This window comes from Lagopus muta, chromosome 7, assembly GCF_023343835.1.
Source record: "Lagopus muta isolate bLagMut1 chromosome 7, bLagMut1 primary, whole genome shotgun sequence".
In the NCBI taxonomy this organism is placed as follows: domain Eukaryota; kingdom Metazoa; phylum Chordata; class Aves; order Galliformes; family Phasianidae; genus Lagopus; species Lagopus muta.
In genome coordinates this window covers 42790487-42812053 of record NC_064439.1, presented here as the reverse complement: position 1 = coordinate 42812053, position 21567 = coordinate 42790487, and the positions used below count along the sequence as shown (strand labels likewise).

At 38.3% G+C, this 21567-nt stretch overlaps 2 protein-coding genes across 16 annotated transcripts in view; one reads left to right on the top strand and one right to left on the bottom strand.

Annotated features, from left to right (window-relative positions):
- Nucleotides 1-21567, bottom strand: part of TRAK1 (trafficking kinesin protein 1) — a 489038-nt gene that overhangs the window by 229939 nt on the left and 237532 nt on the right. The window lies entirely within an intron of this gene.
- ULK4 (unc-51 like kinase 4) overlaps nucleotides 1-21567 on the top strand; it is a 214550-nt gene that overhangs the window by 95601 nt on the left and 97382 nt on the right. The window contains exons 32-33 of one of the 14 annotated variants that reach the window (XM_048951212.1): nucleotides 4585-4616; nucleotides 8289-8717. The exons of 11 other annotated variants lie outside the window; for them this stretch is intronic. In XM_048951212.1, coding sequence (XP_048807169.1) covers nucleotides 4585-4616; nucleotides 8289-8325 — 69 coding nt within the window. In that variant the 3' untranslated portion in view covers nucleotides 8326-8717. Of the gene's footprint in view, nucleotides 1-1837; nucleotides 3926-4584; nucleotides 4617-8288; nucleotides 8718-21567 lie in introns of those variants that run through there. 2 more of the 14 variants (XM_048951214.1, XM_048951216.1) reach the window with 2 other exon arrangements.

Below are 21567 nucleotides of genomic sequence, written 5' to 3'. Positions count from 1 at the left end.
TCATATCCACAGAAAGGAAGATGGATTAACAGTAAGCAGGAGTGTATTCAGAACAGTATGGGATTGAAAAACATAAGGAAATTTGGCAACGTAATGTGCATAATTTAAATGGTGCAAACTCCCCTTAGTAACAAGACTGAAAATAGAAGCAAATTGTACAATGACGTAAATGATACCAAAAGCTGGACTGATGCAAGATATAAATAGAAAATACTAGTGTTGATTAAATCGATGGGATTGCAGCAGAAGAGGTTGCTGTGGAATATATGTTATACTTTCTTATTACCTTTTTCTGCTGTACCCTTAGTATTCCACTTCTGATACTTTCTGTTTCTCTGTGTCAAACCTGTGATCATCTGAAATATCAGTATATTATACACGAAATATTATTTTTGAATATCAGTGTACTGTTACATGGAGCTGGTTGATAGAATTGGAAATGCTCTTCTGTCAAATTTGTAGCTTATGTGTGTTTGTATTTTAGGCTGCTAGCCTAAAAGTAGCTGAAACTAAAGCTGACATCAATATTATTTTCTGTGCTATATTGCTTTTCTGAGTGGATCTTATCTGCTCTTGGGGAGGAACTTCTCACACATCGTAAATGTTATATAGCTTTTCTTTAGGGCTATCTGAATCTAAGCTGTTGCCTGAAAAAGAAATTGTCTAGTTGGTGAAATGCTATTTTTCTGCTGATAAGTTAAAAAGCTGAAGGTAATGGTGCTTGTGATTGGAAGCTCAGTGGTATCCTCTTCTTAAAGCCTAATAGTCCATTCTCTGCCCATCCTACTAAAATTTCCTGTGTATTAACATGCCAGCATCTCACAGACTTCAGCTTCTGTTGTCAAAAGATGATTTTTTTTTTTCAAAATCCTGTACTTTAAAGGTCAGTGATACCATGAAAAATTAGCTCTCTTTTCTGTAGTCTCAATTCAAAACTGAGTTCGTTATTCCAAAGAAGGGAGCGTGAGCTAGGCATGATAATAGGAAAAAATGATGTGTTAAAGTTAGCTGAATATATTCATACTTCAAACAGAAAAGCCCAGTTTTATTTGGGTAACACCTTTTCAAGAAAGCAAATCATATTGTGGTAGATTTGTCCAAATAAGGATACATGTAGCACATCTGCTGTAAATGAACTTCAGGCTGACGTTCCTCTTCAAACTGTGTGCTTGCGAGGAATGACTGATAGTGGTGCTAAAAGGCATCTGTGGACAGGTTGCTCCAGTTTGCAGTCATACACAGTAATTTAGCTTCAGCCTCCCATGAAAAACCAAACCTGAATGGTTAGGCAACATCCACTTTAAAGAACAGGAAATGGCATTTATTTTATTAGCTTTTTTTCAGGTATTCCTGTTTCTGGTTGTGCATTCAATGCTGTACAAGAAATTGTGAAATTTGGTGGCTCATTCTGGTGTAGTTTTTCTGTTCCTGCTTGTATGGAATATCTGCATTTATAAGGCATCTGAAGTTAGTTAGATTCTAAGAGTGATTTTTGAGGTTTCTAGTGACAAGTAGTGTTTTTGCATGCGGATAAGCAATAAAAAGGTCAAGAAGTTTTCCTTTGTATAGGCATTTGGCTGTTAACATTAGTAAGAGCAAGATTTGGCTTTTAAGTATAATTGTAACTGATGATAGACTATCAATGTTTACTGTAGCCAAGAAGCTTAAGGCTTTTCTGTGCTGCAGTGTGTGGCAACAATTCAGAAAGGCACTCCCACCTCGCTTTGGACTAGCAGTTTAGTTTACAGCAGCCATGTGGCTGCAGCAATAGGGGGCTAAGAAGATACGAAGCTTTCTCCTGCAGCTTAACCAATACTTGGGCATTTTGCTGCCTCAGGTCCCATAGCTGGTTCCGAGTAGAGGATATCTTCACAAATGGTACATGGGCATCCTCCCATACATGCTAAGACCAATATGGTTTGAAGAAACATCATGCAGAGATGAGCTACAGTGCCAGAAGTGATCATAATGTGTTGTGATGGCTGGGGACCACGTGGCAACAACGTGCTGCTCCATGTGAGAGCTGCTTTCTGTATCTCCTAGGGAAAGTATGCCACTTGTTTTGTGTTCTTTTTACGCAGATCATGAGCTTGGAATAGTGAAAGAAATATTGTATAGATAAAACTTGTGTGCATACAAGCTTTAAACAGACATGGGATTACTTCCTTTCTCTATGTGACCTTGAAAGAATTATTGTTGGGATTTGTTTCTATTTTTCCAAGTGATAAGAACTGATTTTCATCTGTTCTCGTAGAGGTGCTTGAGTCAAATACTTTTCACTGATTTTAACTCATCTTCTAAGATTAGAGGTCAGAACAGTAGTAGTTAAATGTGCCTTTGTGATAAATGACAAAACTTGACGAGAAACTGATTTTCAGGGGATTTACTAAATTATCTGATTAGTGGGAAGAATAGGCTTGTTTGGCAGATTTCTGAGAGAGTTTAGAGAATTGCTTCCTGTTCCCATTGCTGACACTTTTTTTTCCTGGTGCTTGGGCGAATTATATAAACCTTCTTTTCCAGTCAGTGTGCTTCTGTCCTTTGTGTGTCAGCTAAGGACATTTACTCTTAGGAAAACTATCAGAACTTGGTGCTCGTTCTGAAACTAGGGCTGTTAAGGTGCCAGCAGGGCCTTGTAAGGTTATGTATGAAGGCAAGGGCTGCTCTGAAAGTAATGCCTCCTATTTTACTATGTTGGCCCATGATGTCAGAAGCAAGTGTTGTTGGGGTGGCAGTAGGGGTTGAACCTTCCCACCAATCTTCCATTGCATTTTGTTACCATGTAATAGCTGGCAGCAGGGGGGCAGTCTGACAAGTGGCATCTGGCATGGAACTACATCTGAAGCAAAGGAGTGGGATTGAATTATTTCATGTGGGGAAAAATGACACCCATTGATGCTTGCTGAGCATTTATAGAGACCCTACAGTGGATGTGTGCACAGTGAGACAATGGGTGGTGTGTTTCAGCAGTGGTGACAAGCCATGTTCCAGGCAGATATGCATTTCTGTCACGCTGTAGGGGTGACTAAATGTGGTATCACCTTTACAAGCTGGAGTGAAGATGTCAGTCCATGCAGTGACAACATGTGCATTCCCATTGAAGAAGTAGTTCAAGGCACAGCCCTCAGAGGGTGATGTGCACTGTTTTTTTTGGGATGGTAAAGGTGCAGTCCTTTTGGATTTCCTGGAACCTAGATGAACCACCAGCTCTGACTGCTGTATCATAATGCTGACTAAGTTGAAGGTTTGAACTTCTGTAGTCAGACCAGAGAAGAAGAGAACCTTTCTCTTGTAACATGATAACAGCAGGGCCCATAACAGTTTGAAGACCACAGAGCACAGTGCAATCTTGGCTGTGCTGTCCTTCCACACCGTCTATTCCAATTTTGATGCCTTCTGACATCCATCTGTCTGGGCCAATGAAAGATGAATTGTGTGGCAGCCTCAGTGCTTCTACTGCATCTGTAAAACAGTGAGTTATTTCCATTGGTGCAGATTTTCTGAGTGTGACATGCAAGCTCTTGTTCATTGATGGTGCAAATGCACAGCTAATGGTGGTAACTGTTGAAGAATAGAGTTTTGTAGCTGAGGACTTGCTCAAACAGTGATATTGTGCTCTTTGTACCTGTTGTAGTTTCCATGAAAATAATTAGGAAGCATTACTTTCAGAGCGACCTTGTGGTATCACTGGAATGTAGTGCTGATTAACTAATTGGACATTGGAAAGTATTCAGACATTGTTATGAAAAGTACTGTACAAATTCTAAACAAAAGTGAACATTCTATGTTTTACTATACATCTGAATGTAATACCATAGGATTGCTGGTGGAGGAGGGAAAATATATGATGGGAAGCAGAGTTGTCTTTAAATCACTCAATATTACAGACTGATTTTGTGAATAATAAAATGGATTTTAAAAAGGAAAAGATATTACTAACGGATATTCTTCTGTCACTTTTTCTTATTGGGAAATATGGTTGTAGCTATCCCTCCTGCTGGAGGAGGGAATAAAGCTACTTACAAAATCACCTGAAACTTCACTTCTGAGGGGGAGGGGGTTGGAAATCATAGAGTGCCCTGGGTTGAAAAGGACCGCAGTGTTCATTGAGTTTCAATCCCCTGCTATGTGCAGGGTCCCCAACCACCAGACCAGGCTGCCCAGAGCCCCATCCAGCCTGGCCTTGAAAGAGTCCACAGCATTTCTGATAGCATAATGTTATTTTATGAGAAGGGAGTTCAAGTATTTTCATTTAAAAATAAAAAATCGCTTTCTATTGCTAGGCACTAATATTTTAGTGTTTATGTTTAGACAACTTTTTTTTATTTTATGTTCAGTGCTAGGCAGTCTAAGAAAACTCATGTATAAACAATATCCATAAGTGTTTCCAGGTAGTTTTTCCTTATCTTGTTCTGGTACAACAATGTTTTTATGGATAATAAATGTGAACATATAAATACCTCTTCCTTGGAATTGTGCTGCTTTAGTGATCATGTTGCTCACTGGTTTTTGTGAAATGGTTATGTGTTGGTTTGGCTGTGCCTTTAGGGTGCTACGAAATGATAATATGTTGTTCTTTAATAGGCTGTTCAAATAGACTTACTTTTGGATTCAAGGTAAGCTAGTATTTCCTGTATCCTGATTAGTGCACTTGAAATTTAGAGGTGTCACAAGTCTCTGCTTTGGATGGGGGTGCTCCCTATTTTTGTGTGCCAGTTGTAAAGATGAACAAGTCTGTTTCCAGAAGCAGTAGCTATGATGAAGAAAGAATCAAGCCTAATTAACATAATTAAGGGCAGATCAAATTCAATCTTTGGAGTCTGTAATCATGTGAGTAAATAATTGGTGTGAGAGTAACATGATTGATTAAATGATTTGTGTGTTCTCAATTGAGACTTCATGATCCATCAAACTGGAAAATGTAGAGCAGGCTGCTAATTCATTTGATGTTTTTCACTGCACACAGCTCTACAAAATGGTTTTTGCTCTGCAGCAGTGGGTTGGCTATTGGAATTCAGGTGCTGCCATTACCTTCCTTCTTTGTAGCCCAGAAATTAAGTTTTCTGGTATGAGGGTTGTTGTTTTTTTTGTGTAGTTGTTTTTTTTTTTTTTTTCCAATGATCTCTGATGTCATGTAAGTTTTACATCTCTGAACCTCAAATTGCTAATTATTTTATAAGTTTATACATAAATATAGTGAATTTTTCCCGTATGTTTTGTTTCATGCTGTCATTGATGGGGGAAAAAAATGAACTGATTACTAGTAATGGTCTTTACAGGGTCCAATTCACTGTATTTAAACAGATAAAACCATGATGTTCTGGTAGGTACTTCCACTAGCTTAGGCCAAGTTGGCAACGTGCTTAAGGAATCAAAGCATCTTATCATAGGTTTTCAGGCTTACTTCTGGTTGTGGTTGGTATCTTTGTTACTTCCCTCCCCAGCCCCCCTGCTAAACACTCTTGTCAGGTTCAAGGGACAAATTCAAACTTATAAGCACCTTTTTTTTTTTTTTTTTTTTTTTTTTCTGAAATACCAACCTCTTCTTCTATAAGCCTGTAGAATTTCTGTGTTTTTAGACTTGCTGAGTGCTGGTAAATGGTGTCTGTTTTTCTGATAGACATCCTTGGTATTGTGTGGTGTTCTGTAGCTGAGAACTTGTGCAATAACACTATTTGATAGAACTCTTTGCTGTTGTTTCCATGGAAATAAATAGGCATTACTTTTGGAGTGACCTACATACATAACAGATGAGGATGTGTGCAGTTTGTGTGCATGTCATTTTCTCACATAACTTTGTTTCTTGCTGTCTTATTAACATGTTCCATTTTTAATATATAAATGTCTTCACATTTTGTAGTAAAAAAGCTTCTTAACTTCTCCTGTATATAGCTTGAAGTTTGACTCTTTCCAATAGGTGTTGCTGTTGATTCCTAGTATGCCATGCCTTCATTTGCTTGATCTAGTTTAATTCAGCAAATAACTGTGGATTTTCATATTCAGGAGAATAATCTCCAGTGTATACATCTCATCAAAGCTAAAATGCTTTTGTAATGATCCATAATGAATTATTTTCCTTGTGTTTGTTGTGTTTGTGAGACATTGATAGAGAAACCCCATATGTTGAGTTCTCCCTGAGGTTAGAAGGAAAGGTTGATTCTTGAAGTGCAGTAGGTATTAAGGCAGTCCTACAAATGGGCTATGGGGAAGCAATAAAATGTGATAGTGAATGAAAACAAGCCTACTTATGTGTAAACTAATACCTATCTTTATAGGCGTTTCACTTCTTGAAGAATTAAGGTACATAGAGCATCTGAAATAAGTACTAAGGAAGACAAGCATGTTTAGAAGAAGAATAGGCACAAAAAGAAAAATGAAGGGGGAATTAACTTAATAATAGGTAGTTGTTTAAACTAACATGTTAAGTACTTTCATAGTTCTTCTCTGCAGTTCAGATATCCTTTAAAAACCTGTGATTTCCTCATATTATGCTTGAATCAATCCATCTGTAGTTCAAAAGATTTTTAAATAAAATTTAAAGTAGTACATTATTTTTTTTAATTCAGGGTTTAAATTAAAGGGAATTTTTATTTCTTTTAGGTATTGTTTTGTTTCTGTTTATAGCCTTATATTATATTTTGTACAACTTCATCTTATATGAGTTAATATAGCAAGTTCCCCTGTTTAGACTATTCCAGGAGAATCTATTACTGTTTGCCTGCTCCAGACTGAAAGGAGGTTCTGACCTTTTGGTGGGCACTTAGTTTGTAATTTTGTTTTGATCATCAGATTGGTTTCTTAGCTTTGGGAACTTAAAGCAGAAGTGTACTGAGCTATGTTTCTTGATGGAGGACGGCAGCAGCAGTGAGGGGGCAGGACTGTTTGCCACTGGAGACTGCCCCAGGACTTGAACAGGCACACAACTGGTGTGCAGTCTCTTCTATTTTTCTCCAAATTGCAAATGTTTAAACTCTTAAAAAGTTTTCAGTGCAAAGTTTCCAGATGCTTCAACAGTTTTGTATTTGGTCTTTTTTCTTGTAATCATAAAGCTCTTTAGTATTCACATACTCTTTCATCACAGTCTGTTGCAGCTTTTTTAAAATAGAAGTGTTGTGCATAACCTTCAGGATATCATATCTTTGTAATTAAAATCCTCACAGGTTTTTTTGACACTCGCTTCCAGTTTAATTTTCAGAGCAACCCTGAAACCCTACGTGTCCTGAAGCGCTGAGCAGCGTCTGCTGTTGGCACTGCTGACTCTACATAGGTGGTGATGTAGGGCTGTTATCAATCGGGAATGAGATGCTGCGGTTAGGAAACAAAAAAAATCTAAACCAACCACTTTGTGCTGGGGTAATCCATCTGTAAATTTCAGATTTCCTGCCTCATAGAGGTTACAAAGGAACTGCAAAAATTGCAGAAAAGAAATGCGGGTGATCAAAAGTCTGGACAGGCCACTGTAGACGAAATTATTCTTCAGTAGACTTTGATCTGGGAAGGTGATGACTGAGGGGGAAGTATGATAGCACGTAGTCATGAGAGGCTTGTAGAGGTGAATAGGGAACTGTATTCCTGCTCACTGTATCGTCTAATGTAAGAACTGTATTATAAGAACTAAAGGAAACTTGTAGTTGGTATCTTAAAAAATGACAAAAGCAGGCACAGCTTCCTTTAGGGTGAAGTTCAGCTATGAACTCAGGGTGCATGAATTCTCCAGAAGGCTAGACAAGTTCATGGAAGAAAATTCCATTGGGATCTATTTCCGTTCAAAAGATCTGCTTCTGGATTAAAGTCCTTGGGCTGTGAATTCCTGGAGGCTGGAGAGTGTCCTGTGTACCTGGTTTGTGCTGTAGGACTGCTGTTGCCAAAGTGCTGTAGATGGGTTGTTGGGCTAAGCAGACTTCTAGTATGTGTGGGAACCTTTTAGTACGTTAAGCTTTCAGCTATTAAGTATAGAAGGTTGTCTTCCCATTCCTCCTTCTGTGTGAAACTGGATTATTTTTAATTACTGAAACGGATTGACTTATTTTCTGAAGGAACAGTATTTCTTTGATAAAATAGCAGATTAAAAGTAAACAGTGCTAATTTTGATTTACGAGGGTAATTTTCTGTCTGTGCTGATTATTTGATTGGATTCAAATGTGTTGATGTTAATGAGTATATGAATTACATTCAGATCAACAGTCATTCTGAGAATTGACAAACAAGTTTTGTCATAAAGTTTCTGTTCAAGTTCTCACTTCTACTGGCACATAGAGTATTTAATAATGAGCTTTTTTTTTTTTCAGTCCTTTAAATCCAGCAGGGCTTATGTGTGAGCATTGACATAAGTGGATGAAGATTCATTCCCAATTTTATAAATCTCAAATTCTCATCTGCTTTCTAAAACCATTCTCTGAACTCAAAAGCCATTTATTACTTGAATGTTTTAAAATGGAAGCAGTTCCACGCTTTCAATCATTCTTGTTGCATTCTGTATTTCCCAATTTCTTTTTACTTTGGTCACCTCCCTCCCCTTCAAGACACGAATATTCTTCAGCATTTAGAATTGTAGAATCATTTGAGTTGGAAGGGACCCTTCTGGGTCATTTAGTCCAACTGCCCTGCAATGAACAGGGACACCTACAGCTACATCAGGTGCTCAGAGCCTGGTCCAGTCTGACCTTGGATGTCTTCAGGGGTGGGACTTCCACCAATTCTCTGGGCAACTGGTGCATCACCACCCTTACTGTAAAAAAAAAAAAAAAAAAAAAAAAATAATAATAATAAAATAATAATAATAAAAAAGTAAAATCTCCCCTTTTAGTTTTCTGGTTTTGTTCTGCCTTTTAATTCAAACGATGCCACAAAAGCAGTTAATCTTCTGGAATGTTAGCTGATTCCACTGTGAGTAAAATTATCAATCCTTTATCCTCTATCCCCTGATCTGACTGCATCAGCAATTGGTAATTCTCACCTACTGTTCTGTAGGCTTTTTTTCATTCTCAGTATCACAGTGCCTGCACCTTGGACATGTTTTGTATAATTCTTTTCCTATAATCCATTTTTAATTTTGTGATATTTCTTCACTCACATATATGTGTATGTGGGTAACTCCAGAAGTAATGCCTCCTATTTGTTTGCATGAAAACTACAACAGATACAAGGAGCACGGTTTGATAGAGCGAATTCTCAGCTACAAAACAGTATTTTTCAACATACTTATGTCCATTAGCTATGTATTTTTGGAAGTGATGAACGAGAGTCTGTGTGCTGCACTCAGAAACCAGTGGATGTGACCCACTGTTGCCCCTGCTGAAACGCACCACCCCTCACTCACTGTGCTCACATCCGCTGCTGGGTCTCCATAAACATTCAGCAACTGTCAACAAATGCCAATGGGTGTCATTTTTTCCACATGGAGGAATTCAGTTCCACACCTTTGCTTCATACGCTCTTTTGTGTCAGACACCATCGTATCAGACTGCTGCCATCTCTTCCACAGCAACAACATGCAATGGAATATTGGTGGGAAGGTTCAACCTCTACTGCCGTACCCCCGACATCTGTCTCTGATGTTGTGGACCATTGTAATAACATAGGAAGTATTGCTCTTAGAGCAGCCCTCATAGGCATAAACCAATATGTAGATGTGTCATTGATTTATGTTAGAACTCTCAGCACTTTGTGAGCTGATAACAGTGCTCTCCATAGTGAATCATGATGTAAAAGGGAAGAAATGTGCCTGGTCACTGGAGATACGTAGTTGATTTTGAGCCCTGGAAGAGGTGGTGGAGCAGGGCGATAATGTTGCAGGGTAACAGGGCAGCTCATTTACAACTGCTGCATATCCTGAAGCTGGCCAGAGTGCAGCCCTGCAGCCTTTCCTCCACATCAGCGTGGCCACTTGCTTACACATGGCATCAAGAGGCACCTTCAAACCTTATGAGTAGGAGGGGCTGCAGCACTGTGCTGCAAACACATGAAGCACAGGTGCTGCAGAAGGTGTAAATGACACATCTTCCTAACATGTGATACTTTGCAAGTCTAGCACCCAGTGCATCTTTTGTGATTTAGAAGTTATGGGGGGAAATCGTGACCATACCATAGACATTTTAAATGGGTCATTTAGAAGTGAATCAGTGTCAATGAAGACGTTCACCCAGTTATTTGTTCCTACATTTTTTTCCTTTTTGGTGTTGAAACAATGTTGAAGCAAAATCTCATACCTTCCAGTCTTTGTGTCTGTCATTCTGATTAAGAGCAGCCTGGTGATTTACTGTTCCTACAGCTGTAAGGCAAAGAGAAAGCATTTAGAAAAATAGATACTGAAGTAAATCTGAGATCCTTACTTTACAGAACAGGAGTTATTGATTGTGTGACTGAAATTTTACGGTGACATTAACGCTCTTCTGCCAAATAACTGTGGTGTATCTCCTGCTCTCATCTGAATGAATATTGATGTAAAAATGAGGCAGTTGCTGACTGTACATTTATTGACCAACTGCATTTTGATGACTAATGTAATAAGTGATTGTGTGCTTCACAATAGCACTTGCAAAAGAATATTGGATGTCTGTGAATGGCTTCTGGCTGGCAGATGTTCCATATTATGCTTCTGAACTCTGATCGTTTACCTGGAAATTTGTCTGTTTCGAGTTCAGTCACGTGAAATGCATTCCTTATGTTAATGTCTTCTCAAAGAGCTCATGTTGAGGGATGATAATTAGATTTTAGTGTCACTCTTTCTTGAAGTAAAACAATTTGAATCTTGAATATTCTGCTTTTTAGTTTGTTTTTAATTACAGTCGATTACTCAATGGCTTGCATTACTTGATTACTAAATATATTTTGTGTTATAAAGTGTTTTTGTAGATGAATCTAAAAATCACCATTATGCTAAAATAGATCTGTTGTCAAATATACGTAAAAAGATTAAACCTGCAGTGATCCAATCTTAGTTTACCCACTGTAACTTTCTAATCACAACTGTAAGCATTAGCACTGTCTCAAGGAGTCAGCTGATACTTTTTCAACCTCCTTTTTTATTTCTAGGCTTGTCTTTCAGTTCTCTTGTGCCCAATACAGGGTTCAGTTCCTGCCCCTTGCTTGCTTTGAGCAAGCTGTTCTCTACTATCTGTATGGCTGCAGGAAGAAAGACTGTGCCCTAGAATGGTTTTCTTTCTTTTTGTTTTTTTAATTTACTTGGTTGCTTTCAAACTCCTGCCTACCAACTGAAACAATAATCTGTATGAGCATCGCGGTATTAAATATGGTGACTGACAGCTTTTGTTCTGCAGACTGAGAAAGTTACTCTCTGGCAGCTGTGTAAGCTGTGCTTGGTGGGTGATGTTGCTTCTAATTTTTCGTTGCAATGTCAGGTAATAAAACATCAAGCTTGGAATTAAACTGTGTACAAGGACAAAATGTATTTCTCTGAGGTACTCTACTCATTTGAGTAAAGTAAGCAGCAAGCAAAGGGAGCTGCACGAGGGCTGGTAGTTCCTCTCATTGCTGTGGAGAGCCAAGGCAGTCTATTATTTACATCAACTAAATATTGCAAAGTCCCACATTTGTTTGCCCTGCAAGAAGTTCTGGAGCAGGCTTTAAATTCAGGGCACGTAGCTATCTTTAGGGCTCACATCTGGATGGCACCACAGGAGCATATTGCTGAAAGCAGAGTAGCGGTTCTGATGGTAACAATGGAGTCTGAGAAAATACTGGATGCCTGAATAAGATGCCATTAAAAAAAGGGGGAGAGAGAGGGATGTCTAATGCAGTCCATTTAATGTAGAACTCTCCAGAGAGAGAAGTGGGGATTATTCCTGCTGCCCTCCTTATTAAAGACTGGTAGAGAAGATGCTCGTTGGGCAAATGGTATCTCCGTAACAGGCGCTCTGTTACTCATGAATACATTTCTAATTATATCTTAATGATCTCAGCCACAAATAGGAAAACAAAAATCTTTGTCTCCCAGAGTGGTTACCTTAGTGGCTGCCGGATTGGCAAGGCGTGGGTTATCCATCTCCTCACACTAATCCCGGGGGACTTCATTGTGAGCAATGAGACTTGTTTATGATGGCGAATTAAATTGCTGTAAAAGGTTATTTCAACAGACAGTTGGGAAATCATAATAAAATAATTTAGTAAAAATGGGAGCTAGAGTATGCTTAATGAAACATGATTAGATTTAATTTTCTTGCTATTTCAATCATTAAAGGTACATTATCCATTCTCAGACCTCATTTGGGCTCTTTGCCACAGACCCACTCTCAGTAACAGGCTGAAAGTTGCATGTTCCATTAGGGTATGAAAATGGCTAATAACACCACTCTCCTCTCTGCTTTTTTACCAGTTTGTATGATATATTTGAGCTCTTTTCCTCTTTCAGCCTTTTATTTCTTCTCACGTCTATTGTACATATTTTTCAGTGAGAATAACTGTTCATGAAGAACAGTTTGAGTGAAATGAAGTAAAACACTAATGTCATAACCTTAATTACTTTCAAATGAAGTATGACTAATTAAAATTTAACTCTTTTGTTTATTACAAGCACCTAACAAAATCAGTGCATTAGTGAGTTCATATAAAACATGTTTCTGTGCTATCTTAATCCACTAGTGCAATTTTATTTTTTTAATATTCTTTTCTATTATAGTGCAGTGGGACATTGTGTGACATTGTATATGGGATAAAATTTCTGTCTGGCCCCTAGTGATAATAAAAGTAATTCTCAATGGTATTTTATGTCTCTCTTAGCATCAAAATACTACTTTGATCTAAAAGCATCCAGCTCCTTTTCAGGCTGTGAGCTCATATGAGAATAAAATTACCCTGTCTGTGGATAGCTTGGGAAGAGCAGCAGCATCTCCCCAGTGGGAGCTGGTCATGGTTTTGTGGTTTTCAAGACCTGAATGTGGTGTTGGAAGGAGGAGGTTGTAGGGCTATATGTTTTGTGATATTATTCCAATTAGGATGTAGGTTTCTCTGATGAAGGCATCTTGAGCTCAAGGTCAAATTTCTGCACAAAGTGTCAGGGTTGCAGAGAGAGGAGAAAGATCTCAGTTAATGAGGAATCTCTCAGGGGAAGGGGCCAAGTGCAGACCCTTGTTCAGCACCACCCAGAGGGAATGGTCTACAATGGATCTCTCAGGCTCAGAGAAAACATTCTGACTACCAGGCATGACGTTTTAATTGCACCTCTCACCATCTCCTACTGAAGTTGTGTTTATTAAATTTTTCTTCTTAGCACAGGCTTTTAGGCTTTCACTTACAACGTGGGGAAATGGAATCATAGAATCATAGAATGTCCTGGGTCAAAGATCATCTAGTTTCAACCCCCTTGCTATGTGCAGGGTCACCAACCACCAGACCAGGCTGCTCAGAGCCACATCCAGCCTGACCTTGAATGCCTCCAGGGTTGGGGCATCCACAGTCCTCTCGTGCAACTTGCTCCAGTGTGTCACCACCCTCCAAGTGAAACAGAAGATCTTCAGTCTCGCATGTTTTGTATGAGGCTGTGAACCACTGTGGGGTGCAGGTATTGTGAGAAGTTAGGGAGCGTCTTGGTGTGGACACTGAGGTGGAAATGTGTTGTGAAATGTTGAACATCAGAGGGAATGGAAAGTCTGGCTCTGTTTTGAAATGACGTAGAATCTCAGATGGTACATTTTCAAATATCGCTGAACTCATTTCATTTGAGTGTTGTACATCATAGTTAAAATAACTGATGAGAAAATGTGTATATATATGTATATATTGGCATATATTATAAGTGTTTTGTTTCTCGTCTTCCTTGTAAAGCAATAGACATAAATTATCATCATTAGGTATTTGTTGACTACTGAAAAGAGCTAAGTGGAGGGGCAAGAAAAGCTCACATTCCTTGGCGCTTGAAGGAACCATGTTTACAGTGCCTTCTCAGTGTATTTGTCTCCTGCATTTCCAGGAGTAACTTCCTAAACAACGACCAAAAGCAGGAAAGTTTGTGAATGCAGCCTGTGCTTGGAAGGCAATGTGCTCTGATGACTGGAGAATCTCTCTATCACAACTAGAATTTATTTTTGTAACCTGTACCAATTTTCAAACTTGGATACCTGAAGTTCTTTTATTGAATCGATGCAGTTGGCACCTAAATAGATATTCACTGGAGTGAGTGGGGTGAGAATATGAGGAAAATTAAAATCATTTGCAGATTGCCTTGGAAAGATGTGCAGATTAGAAGTGGAGTCCAACAAATTGTTTATAACAGTAATAATAAAAAGCAGAAGAACTTCCTCAGAGAAGGAAGTGAGGCTCATTTAGAACAGTTTCCTTTTTGCTAATGTTATTCTTTCTTGAATCTTGTATAGGAGATTAAACAATGGATCAAAAGGGAATAAACTATGGGTGAGAACATATGTGGCAACAAGAAATATACATTCTTTTAAGTCATGGCACCTGTGCCATGTGCTTTCCAAATGCTTTTGAGAAGCAGAATTGTTATTCTTTTCTTGTATTCTTGTAGGTCTGGGTTAGTCCCAGCATTTAAATCCAAACTTGTACTCTTGCTCCTGTTTGGAATGTAGGAACCAAGAGTGAGTTTTTGGAAGTGGTGCTCAGCTTATGTTGGTCAATACACAGAGTGCTTTGAGAGTACCAAGGAGCAGCAGCTGATTGTGTAGGGCTGTGAGAATTCTGTGCCATGAAATCTGCAAACTGTGTGCTACCTGGCACGATAGAGATTGCCAGCATGGGAGCAAGACTTAGGCCACTCCAAAATTCATTGTGCTAGGCTCTCAGTTTACTTAGTGAAGCTGTTTCTATTTTCTGCCTTTTTCTTCCAAGTTTATTATCCTCCATCAAATGATGGGAACTATTAGTGCTTTATGTCTGTGAGTTATATATATTGTAGCTGCTTTGTGGGAACACGGATGTTGTTACTGATGACTAAACACAGATACCTTTTAAGTTGATAAGAATAGTAATCCATTACCACGTATATACATTATTATGAACCTCATATTGCGAGTTGGATTTGATTATTATTTTTATCCTTGTTAACTATCATTTCTTTCTCTGTTTAACTTTCTTCTCATCAGTTCCTGTTTAGATGCTATTTCATAGTCAGCATTACTAGCAGACCACTGCCAGCTAAGGAATCTGTCGTTTTCAAATATCAATGAATTCCAGTGGCTGGACAATGTAACTTCCATGGCTGAGGCTATGAATCCAAATTGTGCCTTCCAGCTGTTCACCAGTGTGGTTTTTGTTTCTCTGAGAGCAGTGAGGTTTCTGGTGCCTGTGAACCCTGCAGTCTTTTAGCCTAGATATCACAAATACTTTTTTTTTTTTTTTTTTTTGTAAACTGACATTGAGAGGTAGAAAACACTTAAAGCTGTCCACAGTTGAAAGACATGTGTGCAATCCACATAGGAGAGCTTTAATCAGAAGTTTCACAGAGGCGTACGCACAGTTAGGACTACTATAAATTCCAATCTCAACTTCTAATTCTGAATCTTTGCCCTGTTACCATAGTTCAAGTTGGTTCAGACCATTGATTTTTCACCATCATGCCAGCTCTTTTTTTCTTAGGCTATATAGACACAACTTGGCATAAGATGGTGATGGTTCCTCTTTGAGTTGAATGAGCACCAAGATAGCACTGTAACATATGGGCTGTGAAGAGTATTTGTGTAGCATACATACTGTTTACCAGGGTGCCTTAACTTGAGGTGGTAGAGAGTAGAGATGATATACCAGTAATTTATGGAAGAAGAAAGTCCACGGTTTCAACGTAACCTTTCCCTGTGTTTCACAGAGATACCGTAATACACCAAAAAATATTTTTAATTTCCTGGATTTGTAAATATTTTATAATTCGATTACAGTGAAGATTTGAGTATGTTTATAGTCCTAAATTAGATCATATTGATGCTTGTTTTCACTGTCCAGTCTTCTGAAAACAACAGTGCTGAAATTGAGGAGATGCTGCAACCTTCTGCAGTGTCAGCAGGGAGGGAGGAGATTGGTGATTTGAAAGGGAGTTGTTATAACTTATGTGTTGGGCCCTGGCAGGTCATCTTCCCTTGACCATGGATATTAAAATAAAGGTATGCCAAATAAAGTCTCTCTGTAATATTTCTGTGGGCTGTGTGTGAATTTCATTCTTTATTAAATAACTTTCTTGAGAGTTGAGAGTTGATGCTTGAGTGTAATGGTACAAGAAGCACCGTGATTGCATGTAGTTGTTTAGCAATTTTCTATTGACCCTTAACCACTGTTTTATTAGATGTAGCTTTCATACACAGCTAGCAAACAGTTTATAATTTCTCTTGCCTTGTCTATGTAGTACCATAGTATGATTATAGTTTGCTCAGAGTATAATTGCTTGTCTGTCCAAGCCCATGGCTGGAACAAGAAAGAAATGCACACTGTCCTGTGTGATAACAGCGCTAGCTGCATTTCTTTTCAGTACTTCTGCCAGTCAGTTCACTGAGGAGCATTGTTTGCCCTCACTTGTTTCCTGCCTGGTGGCTTGGTGCCTGGGTATCAGCTAACAGGAGATGAGGTTTGCTGTTACAGGAGTACCTTGAGAGGGAGGGGCTGGGAGCTGAATTTGCTAGAACATTGGTGCATGCAGTATATATCCTTAGGGCTGAGTGAAGTGCTGCTAGCTCATGGTTTGATTGCTAAATGAGTTTGTTTTCTAAATATGCCCCTCTATAAAACACAAAACCCTGAGGAACAGGTGTCTGGGATTAAAAGGGCTGCCTTAGAAAGGTAGAGAAGAAGGCAGAATATAGCAGCCTGTTCCAGTGGTCCGTCACCCTTACCTAAAGAAGTTCTTCCACGTTGTATGGAAGTTTTGGTGTTCAAGTTTTAGGCTGCTGCTCCTTGTCCTATCACTACACATCAAGATGAGCCTGTCCTCATCCGTTTGCCTCTCACTCCCCTTTAGATATTAATGAACATTAATCCGATCCCTTCTCAGTCTTCTTTTGCCCAGGTAATGAGGTTGTCATCTCAGTAACAGAATATTCAGGAGATGCTTCCTTTCATTGGAACAGCTTCTTATTTTTTCAAGTAGTTTGAATTTTAAAAATTGTCAATGTTTTCTCTTGCTTTTACTATGTAAAGGTGAATTTATGGAAAAAAAGTACTGTGAACTAAATAGTACTTCAAGAGTAGAAAGCATAAAACAAAGGGTAAAATAAAAAAGGTAGATATGTTAATATATCTTTCCTGCTATGTTTGACATCTCCTGTCAACCAAACTAATTTCTTGTAGGAAAAAGCATCCTTTCAGCATTCAAACAGGTTCAACTTCTCTGTGTTACTTTGTCAGCCTGTGACTTCACATTCAACACCTTCTTCTACAGCGCCACTGAGTTTTAAGATGGTCTGTGAATGTGAAGAGTGAAATATTCAATTTGAGATTAAGACCATGAATATTTTTCCTTTCCTTTTCTACTTTTAAAGAAAAGTCTACTTTTTTTTCTTCTTTTTTTCTTTAATTTTTTTTTCTTTTTTTCTTTTGTTAAGGAAAACGTAGCTGGTATTTTAGCCTGGATGTTGCACAGCTCCGTGGGTGGTATAATCACAGAGTCATTTTCAGTTTCTGACTTAGCTACTAATTTAGCAATTAGTTAGGTGTAGAAAAGTGAGTGGGCTCCAGGGGAAAAAAGACAGTACCTGTTCCTTAAAAGCTAATGATGGATTAGGGGACTCAGAGGATAGGAGACCAGTGTACAAATCCATGGGTAGCCCAATTTCAGCAGGGATTTGAAACATTTTCTGTGTCTGACATGAGTGCCTTATTTTAGTGCCCTGTCCTATTATCTTAATCAGGATATGTCTCTTATAATTTAAATAAATGATTCCATTCTGAACACTTCAAAACTTTTCCAGTCAAAAATTTTAATGCGATCCTTTGGATAAGTCTAATGAATCTGTTTTCCAAATTAATAACATCATCAACAAATTCCCTGAACTCAGCTAAGCTTCTTTCCTTGCAATGTCAAAGAGGCTGTCACTTACATCAAAGCAAGTCAGTGTGGAAAAGGAATGTCAGTTGATTGGTATCTGTCTGTTTTCTGAAGTTGTTTAAGAAGTAACTTTGTATTGATGCTGGAAATGTAAGTCTGAGAAGTGAATATTTTGGAATGGACGCTTCTTGGTGTAAGGGCTTGTTGCAGCTCCCAAGTGACTCTGTGGATCAAAGACGTCACTGATACTGGAGGATCTCCATGGCATTTACAAATGTACGGTGCTAAATATGACATTACTGCTTTGTTGGTATCAGTTACTTTTAGGGGGCTTGATTGCTTCAAAGCATGAGCACTTTCAGAGTGCCAGGATCTTGCCAGTGCCATCACTGATTGGATGAAGCGTCTTCCTCCGGAGTAGGATATCCATGTTGCTTCTTTTCCACAGTCTCTTCAGAGCAAGTTTTTCTTTTAAAAGTTTTGTTCACAAACACTATCTTTAATACTTAGGAGGTTAATTGCTGTAATCCTTTTTAGATAATGGAGAAAATTATGTTCTTATAGGAAATTCTGACAGTTTATTTGAAGTAAAAGAGTTTGGCAGTACTTGGCAGAGAGGAATCTCAAGCCCCCTCTGTTGATAGTAAAGAACTTTGCCTCTGGGAACTTGTTCTCCTTTCTCTATGTTTTTCTGAAGCAGAAAGAGAAGCTTTAAGGTGTTGTGGGTGTCAGAAATTTATGTAAAGCTCTGTAGGAAGAAGAATGGCATTTAGTTTAGAGATTAACCGCTGAGTTGCTTTGCACCTATCTGTATATGTGAATGTAGGATTGCATGGCTGGTTATTGTGCAGCAACAAAATTTATCCTATGCCTTTGTCCAAAAATTAGACCAAAGATTGTACATTAAATTTACTGAATCAGATCAGGAGTTTCTGTGCTCCCTTCCTGCACCCCCATCACAATTTGATTCAGTGAAAAGATCTAACAAACTTCAACACCATAACTTTCTTGTTCTTTTTTCTTTTTTTCTTTTTTCTTTTTTTTTTCTTTCTTCCCTGTTCTGTTTGTGTTTTCTTTCTTTCTTTCTTTCTTTCTTGAGGCAGAAAGAGGATGGTGAGGCACTGGCACAACTGCCCATAGAGGCTGTAGATGCCCTGTCTTTGTAGGTGTTCAAGGCCAGGTTGCATGGGGACCTGAGCAGTCTGATCTGGTGCAGATGGCAATCCTACCTGCAGCAGGGAGATTGGAACTTGTTGATCGTTGTGGTCCCTTCCAACCTAAGTCATTCTATGATTTTCCTTTTCCTTCTCTCTCTTTCTCTCTCTTTCTTTCTTTCTCTCTATTCTCTCTATTCTTTCTATTCTTTCTTTCTTTTTACCTTTTTTCTTTTTTTCTCTTTACCTAGTAAATATAAAGCAAAAGTAGGTACCAGATGCTTAGGATTTGGGACCCTGGTAGTGTCTGCTAAAAGTATTACATTGTAATTTTAGAAGTACATCGGTATCCTGGAATCATTCTCCTTTCATCATGTGAAAAGTAGTGTTGTTGACAAGTCTTCATATGGTTTCCCTCTTAGTAACTTTGAAGATGTCTACCTCTAATTCTGAGCAGATTTAAGCATTTTTCTCTTTATATTGCTTACAAACCTCATGCTTGCTGGCATGGGGCAGATTTATGTTCCTTAGCTCACTACTTACATTTTCTTTCTTGGTTTAGCGTGATTTATTCCGCCTCCAACATGTTGAAACATGAAGGAGTAAAGGTATTTACTCTAAGAAGCACTTTGCATGATCTTGACAGAAACTGGTTTTCTAAAAGCAACAAATTTCATCTTTTCATTCCACAGAGGCAACATTCCTTATAGCTCTGTTTGTTTAAATATCACCTTTCCTCCTTACGCCTCGTGAAGTTCTGACCATTAGTGCAGAAGAATTGCATGTTTGTCTCCAAGATAACAAGGAACTTGGGAAGATGAAAAGGAGGCAAGAAGTGAGTTTCAGAATTAGAAAAAGGAAAACAAAAAGATTGTTAGATGTCTGAAAATCTGAACCTGTGTAAGATAACACAGTAGTACATTGATGGACTTCTGAAAAAATATTGTGTAATTTTATATCACCTGCTGCAGTGGGTGGGAGAGCAAATTCTATGGCCATCTCTTTCTGTTTGCTGATACCTGACACTGTGGGATTTTATTAGTGGCCTCCTATGTCCTTCACTTCTTAAAAATGATTCCTGTTACCCTGTCCCCAACCAACTCTCCTTAAGCACTTGGTGACTAAGGGTACAGCTTTCATTTTTTTCAGTATTTAAGCAGCATTCTTTTTGAAAGTTACAAGATTTCTCATCTACAGGTGTGGACTGAACATATCACTGTTGTGACCCATCCAAGAAACATGGTTATTCCAGAAATTGTTTGCTAGCTTTGTAGTAGCTCCTTATGGCATGTCATAGGAAAAGGTTTAGGAACACCAGTTCTGTAAAAACTACCCTTGAGCAAGGCTATTTTTTGAAAAGCATGATCACAAGAGAGATATCTATTTTAGACTGTTTTTGTTGTTGTTGTTTTGTTTTTCCTGACTTTTATCATGAAAAAGCAAAATAGTGCTGGGTTAAAATTAGAGATCTGTATTTTAATGCTTTCAGCTAATGCATTGACTGGTCTTTGCATCGTAAGTCACAAAACGTTCAAGGCCTGTTTAGTCTGTTCATAGCTGCTTTAAATTTGTTTCTCAGTGAACTTTATCATTGTCTAAACAACAGTACATAGGCTACTGTAAATGTCCCTTGTAGGCTACAAGCTAATAATACTGCTTTCCTAAAGATTGGTACCACTGTTACATGCCAAAAAGTTTTTGATCCTCTATTTCACACGTACAAAGTAATACACTGTATCATAGTAATCTAGGTTGAATGCAGTATTAAGTTGTGCTCCTTGTGATGTCCTCGTGAGCATCAACGATGGTCAGTCAACCATCAAGTAAAAATTGTATCTTTTAGTAAATGTAGCTAGGCTGTGGTTCACTTCTGTAATTTTCATCTTTCAATGGATTTCCTGTATGAAAATCAAACCTCCTCCTTGTTATGTCCTCTTTTCTTCCTAACTCACGTTCATAGCTCATATATAAGCTTGGGAAGGAGAGTCCCTGTACAGTTAATCATTCTGATTACACTGAATGAACAGTGCTGCTGTGGAACACTTACATTTAATTACAGCATATCTGCAAAAATACCATTTAGAGCCTTTGTTTTTTTAGATTCTTAGTTAAATGAGTTGGAGACAGGTATGTGAAGTCTCACAAATTGGTAACTTCTTAGCACAGTTGCTATCTGATCTTTTATCTAAAATGTAATTAAAATACCATAGTCTACCTAAGCTGCCCTAATATACTGAAGGAAGAGAAGCAGTAGCTTTAGACTATAGTATCTTAGTTTCATACTCCCACCTTGCTAATTCATACCCTCTTACCTAACTGACTTTAAAAAATACTTCAACTTATGTCTTTTGTTAACATACAACCCTTCAAAATGAGAATGAAAAGTTTAATGGCCTAAATACAGCGCAGTCCCATTTGAAAAGCCTGATTTATCTTCTGTGGCTCTTTTTTTATACTAGTATTTCCTTG